This window comes from Misgurnus anguillicaudatus, chromosome 17 (genome assembly GCF_027580225.2).
Source record: "Misgurnus anguillicaudatus chromosome 17, ASM2758022v2, whole genome shotgun sequence".
Lineage (NCBI taxonomy): Eukaryota > Metazoa > Chordata > Actinopteri > Cypriniformes > Cobitidae > Misgurnus > Misgurnus anguillicaudatus.
The window spans coordinates 30,774,031-30,791,447 of NC_073353.2; the positions used below are offsets into that span (position 1 = coordinate 30,774,031).

The window sequence follows — 17,417 nt, forward strand, 5'->3', positions numbered from 1 at the left end:
TAAAGCCCCATTCTTACAAATCATTAACTAAAAAAAGTTGGTTTAGGGTTTAGTTACTCTTTAATAGTTTAAAGCAACACTATGTATTTTTCATGTAAAGTGACTTACAGCTCCCCCATGTGGTTGAAAAGTGGTTTCAGACACTCTTCTGCAGGCAGTGGGAGGGGCGGGGCTGTGTGCTCTACCCTCCACTGCCACTTTCAGAGTGTGCTTGTAGCAGCTAGGAGGCTGCTCAGGTTGCAGCAACAGTACATTTTGTCCAGTTAAAAGTTCTGAAATAATTTTAGAGACATTATTTAAAGGTTAAAAAACTACATAGTGTTGCTTTAAAGGTCCACTGTGTAAATTTTAGTGACATTTAGTGGTGAATTGCAACCATGGCTCACTCCACAGCTCACCCCTCCCTTTCGAAACGCATAGTGAAGCTACTGTAGCCGCCACAGGACAAACATCTCATCGTCTGAGACAACGTAGTGACAAAATGCTCTCTAAAGGACAGTTTGTCCATTAAGGGCTACTGTAGAAAGTTGGCAGCGCAAAATGGCGACTTCCATGTAAGGGGACCCGCATTTTATGTATATTAAAACGCCTCATTCTTATGTAATAAAAACAATACAGTTATTTTTGTAAAGTCTTTATACACCACTGATAGTTATGTATAGTATTTTCCATTTCTGTCAAGAGATCCTTTTAAAAGGTACACAATGCAGCTTTAAATTGCTGTATATAATTCTAAAAAATACAGTTTTTACAAAGTCTGATCTCTTTGTGATAAACAACAGATAGACTGCTTTCGCTATCATTTCACTGCGATCAATGTTGTTATATGTGAAAAGTCATGATGTTGTGTTCATAACTGTGACAGGTGCCTGAAATACCAGGCAAGCACATGAAAGCAGTTGTACTTTTTCCATAAGTGAACAAGCAAATTATAGATATTTCATAAACTTTTACTCTGTTCTCTGAGCACCTTCCCTGTTATTTTCGCAACACCTGTTTCTTCAAATTGTGTTGTGTACACCAAAGGTCATGTAGTGGAAAAATGGCATGCCTGAGCAGATTTCCAAGAGTTACTTTTCTATTGATCTGGTTACAGTTTTTCTGTAACTAAAGCAATATTTAACCTTTGTCAGCTTAGTTTTAATCAACCCTGCTTTCTGTGGTTTAATGTGTTTTTTTTACTTCATTACAGGTTAAATGTCATTTTTAGCAGATTTGATGAAGTCCAAAGAGCTGGGAACATGATCCCCTCATCTGGTTCAGGTAGGAAAAGTTTATAAATCAAACTACTGTTATATGTACCCCTCTTCATGATGTGAATGGTAGTTACAGTCCTGTTGGCATTCAAGCACTGTTAAATAATGATTGATTTGACTTTATTGGTTGCAGTAGGGTAGGCTAAAATGCATTTTTGATCAGGCTTTCCAAATATCTGCCCCTCAAGGTCCCTGGGGGTGGGATTTGGAAGACAATTGAGATTCAGTAAATATAAGAGGCTGCTATGAAGCATGTTTGTTGGAAAAACAAGAGGGAGGGCTAAATAATTCTCCTGCTCTCCCCCGAGGCCCGGCACACTGGAGTATTGCAGGATTTACACTCATTTTGCATTTCAGTAGGTGGTTGAAATGCAGTATCTTGTGGGATGTTTGGGGTCTTTTGATATCTTCCTTTGTGTGGTTGAACACTGTCGCTGAGTGAGAGTATAAAACAAATGGAGATATAATAAAAAATACTGTTATAAAAGTTTTAAGCATAAGCTTGTGTGTATATTAAGCTTACAGATTAACAATATTGATCTGTTTCAGTAATGCGAGTTGCTAAATGCTCTTTAGTCTTTTAGTAATTGCTGTCTGTGCAAAAATATTAATAGCGTTATATTATCGGAAATTTCTGTCTTTTCCTCGGCTTACATTTAGTGTAAATCTGTTGCATGAGGGCCGGCCTATCCGGAGTGTCTTTCCTGTGCCAAGATCTCAGTTGGGTGTAAAAAGGTTTTTCCAATCCATCGTAGAAAAACTCCATTGGTGAATAAACTTTTTTTTTAAAGGAGAAAAATAAACAAACAAACAAACAGATGCAGGGATTAACTGTATGTCCATTCCGTCCCATCCATGAAGAGGGAAATCCTTTCTAAATCCCTTATTTTTTAAAGAATTGGGTGGCTTTTGTCTCGGGTGCAGTCACAAGACCAAAGCAGCAGGAAGGGAAAGGGAGGGAGAGGCGGAGAGCCGAGCGAGAGAGTGTGTGTGTCGAAAAAACTAGAGCTTTGTTGTCTGTGCAGTCTCTCCATGTGAATTGAAGAGACGCTCGCTCTATGACAACAGGAGAAGGTAAGACAAATGTAATGTCAGGCAAATGAAGGTAGCATTGGGTACTGGTAGTATTAAACCTGCAGCTGCTGGTGTGCACAGGGGACTGACTGTTCATCGGTCTGTTTTCGTTTTGGAGATGAGAACGTGTGCACTATTTTGATGTGATATTATTTTTGGTTTTCCGCTTTTTTGGTGTCTGTGGTTGGCATGTTTGTCATGTACAGGCATTGCTGATGTTATCTAACTTTGGAGGAATAAAGTCTCTAATTTTTTAATTCTCATGGATTAATGTAAGATTAAAATTGATTTGCAAATGAAATGTTAATTGTTGCACACACAGTGTTAGTCCAAAAATGCAATGTGTGCTTTTAAGAGCCTGTTATAATTTGCCTTTCTTTTAGTTTCACTTTGATTTTACTATACTTTACATTTACATTTTTGCAGTTGGCAGACACTTCTATCTAAAACGATTACACACTTATTTGTATTAGGATTAAACATGTTGTTCATTTTGACTGAGTACTCCACAGGTGAATGAAGTCCTAAGGGGGCGGCGGAGGAACTAGGGAGAGTTTTTCTTATTTTAAAAATTTTTATATAGGTACACACACATCAGACGTCTTTGTGACTTTTACATTACATTTTTCATCATGAGTTTTGTATTTTTAAAGCTGGTACATCATCCTAAATTAATTGCAAAGTCACTTGTTGACTAATAGTAAACAGGTGTTTTAGCCAGCTCCTTGTTTCCTGTCTGCCATTATTGGACAAACTGAATAATCCAGGTGTGCCTGACCTCAGTAGTCACAAACAAACTGATTAATCCAGGTGTGCCTGACGTCAGTAGTCACAACAACAATAATCAGACACACCTGGATTAATCAGTTTGTCCAATAATGGCAGACAGGAAACAAGGAGCTGGCTGAAGTTCAGGAAGTAGTGCAGCTGGGCATAAAGCCTATTAAGAAAAAAGGCTTCCCTGTCAATGACGAGTATTTCCGGCAATCCGTAATACTGCTATTATCCACCAGGCGGTGCTCTTCCGCAACTTATAAAACCCGGAAGTATGGCTAGAGCAAACAGCTGCATGTCCGTGTATGTTTTGAGGATCGCTCTGAATCTGATCTCTATCAAAAATCCTTCACAAAAATTTTATTATCTCAGCTTTTTGCTCAGACTTTGGTGTTTTTGAAGAAACCTACCTATATTTGAGAGGTGATAAAAAGAGAACTAATGAAAGTAGGATGAAACTTTTTTGTTTGTTTGAAAGCAGAGGGTCTGTTCTTTCATTTGATGTATTGTATGTTTATATATTTAAAAAAGAACATTTTCTGGATGGCATTAAACTTTTGTAAAAATCATTAAAAATGCTGGCACTGGTTGGCAACTTAAAAAAAAATGCTGGCAGGGAAAGAGTTAATATAATGGTCAACAAGTTATTTGGAAATCCAAATATGTCCATAGATAACACAGCCTATGTTTACCGTATTAGTTTCTATATGTTTTTCTCCTGTGAATCCACAGTGATGCAACAGTTTAAGGGTTACTGGTCAGATACATAATATTTCAGATGTTCACCTATAACCAAGCAACAACTATACCATAACACTGGCAAAATCTCTACTGCATTTAGTGTAGTAGCACTGTCTGTTTGTCTCAGGAGGATACACTGTGGAAAGTGATATGTGATATGCAGGGATTCACGTCTTAATACTCTAAAAGACACGTGAGAGATGCAGTGACATTTTACTTTAAATACTTCATACAATCAAAGAATGTGCAAACGTTAGCCGTGCCTCTCACTTGAAATTGGAATCACAGTTAGCAGCGCAGCTTTGTATGAGATTAATGGATGAAGCCAACGTGACGGGGGAAGAGTTCATGTCCTACAGTACTGTTATGTAAACATGTCACCCGGGTTTTCGAACTTTTAGGCTGACTTTCCCAAAGTCACTTTGACATGTTATGCTGTGTCGTCACTGTCTGGGCAGCAGCTATAGGAAGTTGTCATTTGACACAATAGCAGTACTGTGGACTAAAGGGATGGGGGCATGTGGAGAACACCGGTTTTTCAGGTGTTTTCACAGGTGAGGTAAACAAATTATATTGGTTTAGTATTAAAACATGGAGTGTCTTAACATGTACAGTATGTATACCAATAAATAACCTAATTTGTAAAATAATTTAAATAGGGCTGGGCCAGAATATTCGATTATTCGTTCGGTCTGCTGCCATTTGATTTAAAATTTTAAGATTCGAATATTCTTTTTTTGTCTCTCTCAACATTATTAGGATTAATGCAGAGACTGCCGAGCCGGAAGTGTGCTTTACACTCCTGCTCTATAGACCGTTTCATCGGGCACACGTGCGGTGACGCGATAAGCGTCTGGTCCGAACTTTATTTCCGGTTTCTGTTTGTTTAATGGTCTAACTAGTTGCTGAAACAACCCAGTCTCACCCCATGTCGTCAATATTTGACGACACTTGACCATTCGTCAATATGTGACGCGGAGGGTATACCTTTCGCGTAATTTTTTGACAAACTGGGGACTTCAATACTATTACGTACGTTGCATTCTCTTCTCCTATTTTCTTACCATTTTCGCGTCGGTTTAGGGTTAGATTTACATAATGACATCCCTACCCAAATCTAACTCTTACCCCAACGCCAGGTGACAACTGTTTCTAACCCCAACGCCAGGTGACAACTGTTTAATTTCGCGTACACTGTTTAATTTCGCGTACACTGTTTAATTTTGCGTAATCTAACCCTAAACCGACGCGAAAATGGTAAGAAAATAGGAGAAGAGAATGCAACGGACGTAATAGTATTGAAGTCCCCAGTTCGTCAAAAAATTACGCGAAAGGTATACCCTCCGCGTCACATATTGACGAATGGTCAAGTGTCGTCAAATATTGACGACATGGGGTGAGACTGTGTTAGCTGAAAATATACTCTTAAACAAATGTGACCAGTCACGGAAAGTAGGGACACAAGTCGGATCTGGGGCATTTTGAGTTATTCATAGATTCTGAAAGTGCAGATTCTAAGCTTTCCAACGATGTGTAACACATGGAAATCTGATAAGATTTGGAGAAGTTATGGCCATTTGAATGTAACACATTCAAGAAAGAGAATGCTGAGAAATTTGAGAAAGAAAAAAGTTAACACTTTCCCTTTTCCCTGGCTGGAGAGACAATAGGGCTCATTTACATCTCATTTAGCTAAGCCATACCCCCTGTAAAGCCGTTTTGAGATACAGAGGTTCTACCATCATATGTAGTAACGTTATTTTATTACAAAAGTCCGAATGACAAAATGCAAAAATAAACAGGACTTTGAACGTTACCTTTGCGGGGATCACAAGTCGAATCCAGTCTGTTTCAGATGTGTGAATCATCCAATGATTTTTGTCCACAAATGCGTATAATCCGTGAAATATAGATATATAGTCTATTTCGCATGAACTTCTGGTAATACAATATAATATACAATCTGAGGACTATTTACACCGTAACATGTAAGGGTATATCAGATTACACTCCGGTATTAAACACATGAACCCGCCTTCAAAGTTTGTATTTAAAATAATAGATAATCCAAAAACAGCACCGTCGAAAACGTGAAGTCCTTAAGAGATGTTACCAATCGCTCGCTCGTTCCTCCATCAGCCAATGACTTCATGGAAAATATTGATAGACAAAACATGTAGCCAATTATATAAAGAATACAACGATCTCTGTGTAACTTCTGTGTGTTTGGACAAATAACAGTCAGCCGCATCACTGACTTTATGGGGCGCCGCAGACGTGACGTCAGAGTACCGCGAGAGCGAGTCGAAATTAAACTACTCCGTAAGATTTCTTAAAGAGCTCTCGCGGTACTTTGACGTCATCCGACTGCGGCGCCCCATAAAGTCAGTGACGCGGCTGACGTATATGCGGTTGACTGTTATTTGTTCCGCCCCCGCTTCTTTTATATTTCTTTTGTTTTGTGCGCCCGAGCTTCATTTACAGTCTGGGGAGACGCACGCTATAAGTTTGAAAAAAAAAAAATAAAAATAAAACTCAGCAAACATGTCTAAGTTACAGAGCAGCCACGTCACTACAGTCACGTGACTTCACGCTCGAGCCGGAAGAGAAGAAAATGCTGAATAAAGTCGTAATTCTTGCTATTTTTGGACCAAACTGTATTTTCGATGTATCAACACAATTTTACTGACCCACTGATGTCACATGGACTACTTTGATAATGTTTTTATTACCTTTCTGGACATGGACACCATACATAGATTTTCAATGGAGGAGACAGAAAGCTCTCGGACTAAATCTAATGTTAAAACATCTTAAACTGTGTTCCAAAGATGAATGGAGGTCTTCCGAGTTTAGAACGACATAATGGTAAGTCATTAATGACATTATTTTCAGTTTTGGGCGAACTATCCTTATTCAGTAGTCACGCTGTTTCCTTTGGGGGCGGAGGCGAAAACACAAGCTTATACAGTATATGTAAATATACACACAGACAATGACGCCCCCCGCTGCACGCTAGAATCTCCGGAAAACAAGCCTATTTTAACCGCAAAATGTACGCTTTTAAATATACATAAACTGCTATCTCAAACATGGAGAGGCTTCTTCGTGATCTCAACTAACAGATTCTGCAATAAAACGAAAATCACAAATTTTGAAAAAAAAACTTTGTTTCTCATTTTCTCGAAACTTGTGCTGCCGACTTGTGTCCCTGGTTTCCGTGACGGGTCACAAATATCAAATGTTTTGGGTTCCTACGTGTTGTTTATTTTGCTTGTTATATAAATAAATTACTTTAAAAGGACTTTGTTGTTATTTATTCTTCGCGTAGTTTACCGGAAGTTACGTGATGACCACGAAAAGCCACTTGTTTATGTTGTTACTGCTGAAACCGTCTATAGGTGGCAGTGTGGCACTGAGAACCTTTCCACCAAACCCCACAAGAAGAAGATCGCACTCATGTTTGGCTAGGCTGCAAAAACGTTAATAATGTTGTCAAAAACATTTAAATTTAGACCTAATTAAATTAACTACAAAACAGTGTTTGAGAAAAGATGCATATACATACATTTTTTAAATAAAAAGTATCATACTGCATTATGAATTTTAGCTGTACTGACCATTAAAAAACTGGTGATTTCCAAATATGATCCATTTTAATAACGCTGCTTATGATAGTCATCACTTTGTCGCACATGTAAACACACTCAAAGTCTGCCTTTAGTCGCATATATGAGAAATCTGAAGGATTTCTGCAAAACATAGACATGTGCTTCTCCAAATCGAAGTTGACAGGTCATGCAGAAAAGATTAACACACCCCCTTACTCCAGCTAAAATGACACATCTCTTAAAGCAGTGTCTGCGATATTAAAGTCAGCTCCAGACTTTTGTCACTTTGTGAGGACACTGCTCATTTCTGAGTCAGTTTGTGAAAGTAATGAGAGTAAATATTATCTCACCACTGCCCTGCTAAGTAAATACATAAGTTTGAATCAATACCATCTGTCATCATATTGACACAGAGCCTGGGCTTTTTCTAAGCTCTGCGAATAATTGTTTTTTTTTTTTTTAAAACACTGATGTACTCCTTCGGTTCTTTGGGGAAAATTTTGCATAGTCATTTATAAATTGGCTTAATCTACAAACAGCATGGAGCAGTTACAGTAGATTCTGCCTATGCATCATATAGATGTCATATTGCACAGAAGAAATTTGACAGTAACTGAATAAAAACAGTAACACTAAGGTTGTATTTGTTAACATTAGTAAATGCATTGGCTAACAATAAGCAATATAGTTTTCAGCATTTATTAATCTTTGTTAATGTTAGTTAATGCCAGTGCAGTTGTTCATGTTAGTTCACTGGCATTAAAGGATTAGTCCATTTTCTTTTAAAAAAATCCAGATAATTTACTCACCACCATGTCATCCATAATGTTGATGTCTTTCTTTGTTTAGTTGAGAAAAAATTATGTTTTTTGAGGAAAACATTCCAGGATTTTTCTCATTTTAATGGACTTTAATGGACCCCATCCCTTAACAGTTTTAATGCAGTTTAAAATTGCTGTTTTAAAGGACTCTAAACAATCTCAAAAGAGGCATAAGGGTCTTATCCATCGAAGCGATTTTCATTTTTGGCATGGAAAATAAAAAATGTGCACTTTTAAACCACAACTTCTTGTCTTGTGATGCGCCAATGCGACCTCAAGTAAAACGCCATCACGTCAAGAGGTCACGGATGATGTATTGAAACTCAGTGTTTACAAGTGTGGAGAAAGAGGACCATTCTGACATTGTTGTATGTCGAATGATACTAATTAATGTCTTTGTGTCAGTTTACGGTTTAAAACGGTCCGCAAATGTGCGTTTCATATATGTAACATGTGACCTTTCCACGTCATTACGCAATTACGTGAGGTCGTGCTGGCTCTTCACACAGCCGAAGGAAGAAGAGAAGTTGTGGTGTAAAAGTGCATTTTTTTTTCTTGCCAAAAATGACAATTGTTTCGCTAGATAAGACCCTTATGCCTTGTTTGGGATCGTTTAGAGTCTTTGAAGCTGCGTTGAAACTGCAATTTGGTGTTGGGGTCCATTTAAAGTCCATTAAAAAGAGAAAATCCTGGAATGTTTTCCTCAAAAACATTCTTCTTCTTCACGACTGAACAAAGAAAGACATCAACAGTTTGGGTGACATGGTGGTGAGTAAATTATCTGGATTTTTTTTTTTAAAGAAAATTGACAACTTTTGATTTTAAAAATGTGTTAGTAAATGCTGAAAATAACATGAACTAGGATAAATTCTGTAGAAGTACAGTATTGTTTATTGTTAGTTCATGTTAGCTAAATACATAACAAGTGCAACCTTATTTTAAAGTGTTACCAAACTAACATTATTAAAGGAGTAGTTTAGACAAAAATGAGAATTCTGACATTATTTGCTTACCTTTTTATGTAATTCCCATAAAGTAAATGAGAACGTATGCCGTCAAGTTTCGAAAATGGCAAGAAGGCACCATAAAGTTTTCCTGAATATTGTAAAAATTATTGAGAATCTTATCTGATATAGTTTTATTTAAAAGGAAGAAAACTGATTTTAAACTAAATTAAGTAAGTTAATCAATCTTTTTCATTGAACTTTCAGCAGGTGTTTAGTGCCTTCTGCAATCTCCAGATAAGACACTACCATCTTTGTATTCGAGTGGCACGTGGAGAGGAAACATTTTAAATGAGCCATTTCTCCCCATATTCCTATTTAACCAGTTATTTGAGAGCTTGCTGTTAGATTGATTTTCACAGCAGTTAAATGATGCACCATTTCATTTTTTTAAAGCCAATTATTTGAGTTCACAGAGCGTAAAATCTTCAGCTCCGTCTATACACGCCGACACAGACCTGCTGTTGTTATATCTCAAATCAAAGCAAACTGGTATCATTAAGCAAACTGGGAGATTAGAATTACAACCTACAGCTGATACTTCCATAAAATGAGTTTTTTGTGTTGTTTCTGTCTATGACTGTAAATACCTACCTGCCCACATGCTGTCTTATGAAAGGTTCCCTTGTAGACATATCATACTTGTCTTCAGTGGTTTTGCGCACACTGCGGCAATTGCATGCCATTGGGGTCTAATCTGCTGTTGTCACCCCCATTCACCAATAATGAGGGGTTTGTCAGCAGCCAACATATTTCACAGCAGTCATTATAGCTCTTGAAAGTTGCAGTGTCACTGTGTTTCCCTTAAAGATCTCTATTGAATTGTCATTGCTCTGGTAAATACAGAGATCCATATTTGAAACATGCAGGCTTCTACCCTCTTATAAAAAGATTTTTGTGAAGATGCATTGGTTAGGCATGATTGATGTACACTTTGTTTTCAAAGAAATGGTGGAAAATTGTGTTTAGTGGTCAGTTTGGTTAATTTGGAGAGATGCATCAGTATTTTACATTTCAACACAAAGGTTTTCCATCCACCGAGGATTTATCAATGTGTAATTTTATTCTGGAATAGCAACATTGGCTCAACCTGTAGTATGAGATTGAGGACGGGCGAAAGTTTTACCAGCCATGGAACATAAGCATATTGAACCTAATGGCTCTCTGGAAGTGGGAACATTAGTGTGGAAAGATTCATGTGGCATTTTTAAATATATTTTGATAATGTTTTAGGACTTTCTATTCATAATTACGAAATCCTGGATGAAGATGGGTAAATTATGTCATAAAATACTATTGGTCAGTGTGTATTGATCAAGTGATCAACAAAAAACAACTCGGACACTTCAACTGTTAATGGCAAGTAAAGAAGAAAAATATAAAAGCAACAATATCATGATGGTGACAGCACAGGACTCGAGCAGCAGATTAGACTTATCCTGTCGCTCCTTCCTGTTCAGAAAGACTGGACTGCCATCTCCTTCCTACCAGACTGCTGGAATGTTCAAACTTCCGCTCTTTTAGGGTTTGACTACAGCATATGTCCAGAATTTAGATTAATCAATGGCATTTGAATAACCTCTTTTAGACATCTTTATTTTTTTTTAATGTAATAGATTTGCCAGACGCTTTTTTCCAGAGTGACTTACAGTGCAATACAACGTATACATTTTTTATCAGTATGCGTTTTTCCTGGGTTCGAACCTGTGAGCTTTTGTGCTGCTAACGCAATGCTCTACACCAGAGGTTCCCAAACTTTTCATTTAGCGACTCACTTAAACAGGTACAATCTATCCCGAGACATATGACTCTTTTATGAGTGTATTTTTATTTTCCTTGTCATTTTATTAATACAATGTAAGTTTAACTGCAATATCAAAATACCTTATGGTATATCAGTGGCGGAGTGGCCATCGGGAGAGTCAGGACATTTCCCGGTGGGCCGGTAGTGTTTTGAGGCTGCAAGGGTCGTCTGATAATAGTTATACATTGCGAGTTATAGCAACCCCGTCTGGCGGCTTGATGTGCGGCCGCTTCCCGCTGGTCAAACTGTGCAGCCTCTTTGCTCAACATAAAAGTGCTCAACCTGTTCGACAGGGCCAACCATGTTTAGGATTTAAAAAAATACAGGGGGATAATTGAACGGCGCTCCCCAAATGGCATATAGCCTGTCGGCCTTTGATGTAAAAAGCCGCGCCGCTGAATGCCTGTTTATTGGAGTACATATGCGGTCGGATTGATCCATCAAGCAGATAGACTATTTGATAGTAAGTGTGGATTAAGGATGTTTAAAATCTCTAGCTTGGTGGTCAGTACATTAATTGATCAAATCAGCACATTTGCAAATGTTTGTCTCCATATGGCTATATAATAAATAAAAATAAGAAGGGTAACTTTGCAGTATCACATTATATATTTCCTACTATGTGATTTTCATATTACATATAACAGCATAATGAAATGAAATAAAAGACAAGGAAGTATAGGATTGGCATGTAAATTGTATTATTATTACCGGAAAACCAGCAAAATAACTGAAATAAACTCTGAGGTAAATGCGCCAAACACGTTAAAATAAATGAGCAATAGCAGTGGAAAAAAACATTATTATCTCTCAAAACTTTATATGACAAAAATTATATTTAAAGGAAAAATTCTTACAGTTTTTCAAAGATGTAAAGAAAGTATTCCATATTACTCCCATTTATGAGCGCGTTCATCTCTGGTCTCGCTCTGTTATGTAATAGCTGATTGACAGGTGCGCATCTCCGTCTTTCAAACAGGTATCATTTTGTATAGTTACTCATTTAGGAAAATTATCCATGATTTGATGATTTTATTATATTATTATGAAAATGTTTTTTTTTTTGCAGATTGATTACGATTTGTATTACCGTAGTTTTACTTTAAATACAAGACCTTTTTTTTACCACGGTGGGCCGGTGGTATAGATTTTTTTGGTCCCACTCCGCCCCTGTGGTATATCATATCAGAATTAATTGATTATCGTTAGTTGGACTAAACTGTTTATTGTGTCACCACCAAACCACTACTACAGCCAAGCGGCTTTGTGCGACCCACCTAATCCCACTGTGCGACCCACAAGTGGGTCCCGACCCACAGTTTAAAAACCCCTGTTCTACACAATTCTTAATGCTGTACCACTATTACTGGGTACACATCAAAAGATAATCAGGCTGATTTTGAGCCGATTTCCCCCCTTCCAACACTCCTAGCTATGTCCAGATTATCTTGATGGTTCTACAAATTATTTTATCAGATTTTCTTTGGGTGTGTTAAGAGTGTCCGAACCTGATCGAAAGAACGTTAGAACCGCCAAGATCACGAATGGTAAAAATTAAACATGTTTAATATTTACGATCAGAAATCCTGATGTGTGGAGGGGAACCTCGAGGACAAACGCGTGCACGCTCTTAAAATTATCACGTGAAACGAAACGATATCCAATCAGAAAGCGAGATAATGGAAGACGGAAGTTGATGTGGACAGCAAAGACGGACCCTGTTCCCGCTGTTTCTGGTTGAAAATCTGTTTGTGTGTGGTGTGCTGTCTTTGACACATCATGGCACACTAGGATCTAGGATTTTTATCCTCATGTTTGTTGTCTATCACATTTAGAAAATTTTATAAGATATAAAAATCTTTTGGTGTGTACCCAGCATAAGCTGTAGAGGAACATGTCTGTCTAAACCTGACTAACACTAGTCAAAAAGTTTTTTGACTTGGACTTAGAGGTCTTTTTTAGGGTTCTTGCTGTGAAAATGGGTGCTTATTGTAATCAACATATATGCAAGTTAGTGTGATGGGAAGGCTTTAGTAGTGAGTGGTCTAGCCACCATGTGAAACACTAATATGAGTGCACTTAGAAAATGTTTTTCTCGTGTGCTCTTTCAGCCAAGATCAATCCGCTTGACCTGTCACCACCAGTTGATTAAATGTGTTTTTGATTTTCCCAAAGTTCCCTCTACATGATGTTGTAAACAACTGACCTGTTTTCTTGGCTCAACAGATAAGAACTTTGATGACGAGGACTCAGTGGATGGGGGCAGGTCCTCCTCCTCTTCATCATCTAAGGGCTTCTCCAGCAGCAGAAGAGGAGGCAGCATGGGCTCAATGAGACGACCCAGTTCTGCCTCTGGATCCAGAGCTGCAGGTTAGACCACAGCCTAAAAAATCTAAAGCCAAACCTTGCTCATTATAGAAACCATTAAATGCTGCATAACTTGTAGTTTACCAACATATAACCCTAAGACAGTGGTTCCCAAACTTTTTCAGCGTGCGGCCCCCCTTGTGTACAGTGCATTCCTTCGTGGCCCCCCAAAGAAAATTTGTGACAAAAAACTGTTCTAAAACTCAACATTTTAATAAAAAAAAAAACATTAAATTATACAAAAAATTAGTCCTTTTGGTTAGTAGCCTTATTTTTTAGGTTTAATTACACAGAATTCATGATAAATTAATGTATTTCATAAAACTGGGCCCCCCCTGGCACCATCTTGCGGCCCCCAGTTTGAAAACCACTGCCCTAAGAGATACAGAGAAGGCAGTGGAGATGAATGGGGCTGGCAGACAGACATTTTAAGGCACTGTGAGTGAAATAATATTTTGTGATATTATTTTCAGGGAAGGATGTCAGTGCAGGAGCCGTGGATGAGGAGGATTTCATCAAAGCTTTTGAAGATGTTCCTGCAGTACAGGTAAAGCTGCATGTAACACCATATTATCGCCCGATTTAATAAATATTATCTGTTTATTTTGCACAGTGTATAATAAGCAAATTTGTTCTCTATTTTCAGATATATTCCAGTAAGGAGTTAGAGGATTCAATGAATAAGATCCGTGAGGTTTTATCAGATGACAAGCAAGACTGGGAGCACAGAGTCGTCGCCGTAAGTTATTCTGTTTATTTTTAAAAGATTCAACTTGAACAACATATCTTGCCACTGAAAAACTTCTTACATCGTGTATTCAGCTGAAAAAGATGCGATCGCTGCTTCTGGCTGGTGCAACCGAACATGAAGGTTTCCTTCAACATCTCCGGCTTTTAGAAGGTGCCTTCAAGCTCTCCGCTAAAGATCTTCGGTCCCAAGTGGTTCGCGAGGCCTGCATCACGTTAGGGTATGGAGCTGCTCTTCGTTACCTTCTTATCTTCCAAACACTTTATCAAATCTAATCGATGAGTGTGACAGTTTTCTGACAGAAAAGATCAACATATTAGTTGTGAGGTATGACATCCTCTACAAAAACTGAATAATTTTTTGTCAGCTAGTGGGACCTTTAGATGTTCATTTGTAAAAGACACACTTCAAACAGCAGTGTAATATTTCCATAAATCCATACACTCCATCACAGATACTGTCTCATCTTTAAACCAAGCAGTTTTAAAATAGTAAATAAAGTTGCGGGTCTCTATGATTGAGCATGGCTCCGTGTGGGTCTTTAATTATGCTGGGTCTTAATGTGTTTCTAATGGAGTGGAACAGAACTGACTGGACCATGCAAGACAGCTCTTCTGGTAAAGTGCAGTCTAATGATGGATGTCTAAACAAACTCCATGGCTTAATGTCACACAAATGTGATGCATTTCCATGTAGAAGTCACCCCATACTTTATCCAGTCTCCGTGTCTTGTTGATTGGTGGGTTTTGCTGTGTCGCAGGCATCTGTCCTCAATACTGGGAAATAAATTTGACCATGGGGCTGAAAGCATCATGCCCACGCTGCTCAACTTGGTGCCCAACAGTGCCAAAATCATGGCCACATCCGGAATGGCAGCCATCCGCCTCATTCTCAAAGTAAGACATTAGATTTTCTTTTATTACTTTTTATTAACGTTATAAAACTTATAAACTTTCTGTCTACTTCCTACCTTTCAAAGCAGCATTATAGCCCAAAATGCAACCTAATCAGTGAATTTTAATGCTTGACATTGGGAGCAAATTTGCGCCACAAATTGTAAGTGCACTTTATTTTGTCCTTTTTTGTGTTATAGCACACACACTTTCCACGCCTTATCCCGATTATCACAAGCAACTGCACTTCCAAATCCGTCGCTGTTCGAAGGTAAAGTCAACCTCACTAAATAATCTAACTAAAAATCTGAGTTGAGTAATGGCAAAAAAACATTTATTATTGTATATCTATAAAGAGATGTTAACTACAGCTACTTTGTTTATCCCATATCAGACGATGTTACGAGTTTTTAGACCTGTTATTGCAGGAATGGCAGACACACACTCTGGAGAGGTGAGTACAGACAGTGAAAAATGACTGATGCTATACTGGGAACAAAGATCCATTAGCTTTTGTGAAACCCCAAGATGAATCTCTCTGAACTTAGTATGTGCTTATTTCTTCTGCGGCCAAACCATCGGCCCCTCCCCTTCTTGTTTTTGTGACATTTAAGTAGCGAAAACGTGTGTTACTTATCAAAGCTTGGCTGAGCGGGCAGCTGATGACTCTTTTCGCGGGTTGAATTGATGAGCCAAGGATGTGTGGCAACCATGCGTCCCCTCCGTTTCCATGGCAATACTGCCAAGAGCGCTTTTATAAGGAGAGCTGGGCTTCCCAACTCCTTTCTTTTCCACTGTGTTGCCTTTAGAGAACTGGGAAAAGGTTCGGCGCCAGGTTCAGAAAGTTTCAAAGGAGTTGTATTCACTGTTGCCTCTGAAGACTATAAGAAACTGTATTTGACATGTTTCCCTACTACCCCAGACATGTGGCGGTTTTAACCGAGACCATCAAGAAGGGGATCCATGATGCTGACTCAGAGGCTAGATCTGTGGCCAGAAAGTAAGTGTTTTTTGGTTGTCTAAACAGCACTTTGTACATTTTGCATTTGTAGTTGTTTACTTAAATAATGCATATGAAATTTTTATTGATGTAAACTATTTTTATTGTCCTATCTTCGGGTCTCTGGTAATGCAAGTTTCTTTCTGTTGATCTTGCTTTTTGTTATTCCTTATAATAAGAAAAGTTGTTTTTCTTCCTATAGGTGTTACTGGGGATTTCATAGTCATTACAATCGGGAGGCTGAGCTTCTGTTTCAGGCGTTGGAGTTGACCTATCAGAAGGCCCTCCAGTCTCACCTAAAGAGTTCAGACAGCGTCGTATCTCTCCCACAATCTGACCGCTCGTCCTCCAGTTCTCAAGAGAGTCTAAAGTGAGACATGCATGCCTTTCACTTACGTTTTCATATAACAGATGTAAATAATTGTCTGTTTCCAACATATACCAAATTAATCTAGTTTAAGTTAGCATGCTGAACAAGCAAGACGTTTGGAAATTTTCTGCTGGTCTTTTGTCACATGATTTTTCATCTCTGTGGTGTTATGGAGATCACTCATACCATCAAAAAGTTATGGCTACAAGTCATGTTAAAGTTGTTTTGCTGAATTTGACTAAAGCATGTGCACAGATTGATGGTTCTGTATCCTCCGTATATGCAGCAGTGGTCTTATTTTCGGCATTGGACTACAGCATCGGTTAAATTCTGTCTGTGTTGTTCAGAGCGAGTGAGATTAACTTGTATTAGCAGCGGGGTGATGAGTACTTGCTCTAATGAGTCTGCTACCAGTTTCTCAACACAAAAACATCAAACAGTGCTGTCTTGGTTACCAAAACGCAAAAGTGCCCTGTACTGTCAAAGCACATTTTAACATATGTTTTAATGTTGTGAAGTTGGTATTGCTAAGCTAGTGTGATATTAGAGCTGCACGATTCTGTATAAAATGAGAATCACTATTCTCTCATGATTCTCAAGAACTTTGTTAATTTTAAAGACTTACAACTCCTGAACATTAGTTTAACATTAGTTTTTACAGGCGCAAAGAATTATGCTTCTGAAAGTTTCAAATAAGGGTAGATAATCTTTAAATTCAGTTAATGTTAATTGTAGAGTGATTATGTATTCATTTTATTAAAAGAAAACAATTAAAATCTACATTTTAAGTAGCCTAAATAAGAAAACGAATACGTTTTGGTGCAAATTGCTGCCACATGGATTGACATTACTTTATGGTGACGCGGTTCGGCGGCAACCAATCGGAAGGCGCAAACCTTTGCTTGAGAGGATTCCAGAGAATGCATTCGTCAGAAAGTTTTTTGACGCTCTCTC

At 38.2% G+C, this 17,417-nt stretch overlaps 1 protein-coding gene across 33 annotated transcripts in view; it reads left to right on the top strand.

Annotated features, from left to right (window-relative positions):
* Positions 1 to 17,417, top strand: part of clasp1a (cytoplasmic linker associated protein 1a) — an 86,990-nt gene that overhangs the window by 34,436 nt on the left and 35,137 nt on the right. For 32 of the 33 annotated variants that reach the window (XM_073855304.1, XM_055216444.2, XM_073855318.1 and 29 more), the window contains 10 exons: positions 1,193 to 1,263; positions 13,312 to 13,455; positions 13,926 to 13,999; positions 14,099 to 14,191; positions 14,275 to 14,420; positions 14,961 to 15,096; positions 15,294 to 15,364; positions 15,488 to 15,547; positions 16,016 to 16,093; positions 16,296 to 16,463. In XM_073855304.1, the coding sequence (XP_073711405.1) occupies positions 1,193 to 1,263; positions 13,312 to 13,455; positions 13,926 to 13,999; positions 14,099 to 14,191; positions 14,275 to 14,420; positions 14,961 to 15,096; positions 15,294 to 15,364; positions 15,488 to 15,547; positions 16,016 to 16,093; positions 16,296 to 16,463 (1,041 nt within the window). Of the gene's footprint in view, positions 1 to 1,192; positions 1,264 to 2,181; positions 2,331 to 13,311; positions 13,456 to 13,925; positions 14,000 to 14,098; positions 14,192 to 14,274; positions 14,421 to 14,960; positions 15,097 to 15,293; positions 15,365 to 15,487; positions 15,548 to 16,015; positions 16,094 to 16,295; positions 16,464 to 17,417 lie in introns of those variants that run through there. The other variant, XM_073855329.1, reaches the window with a different exon arrangement.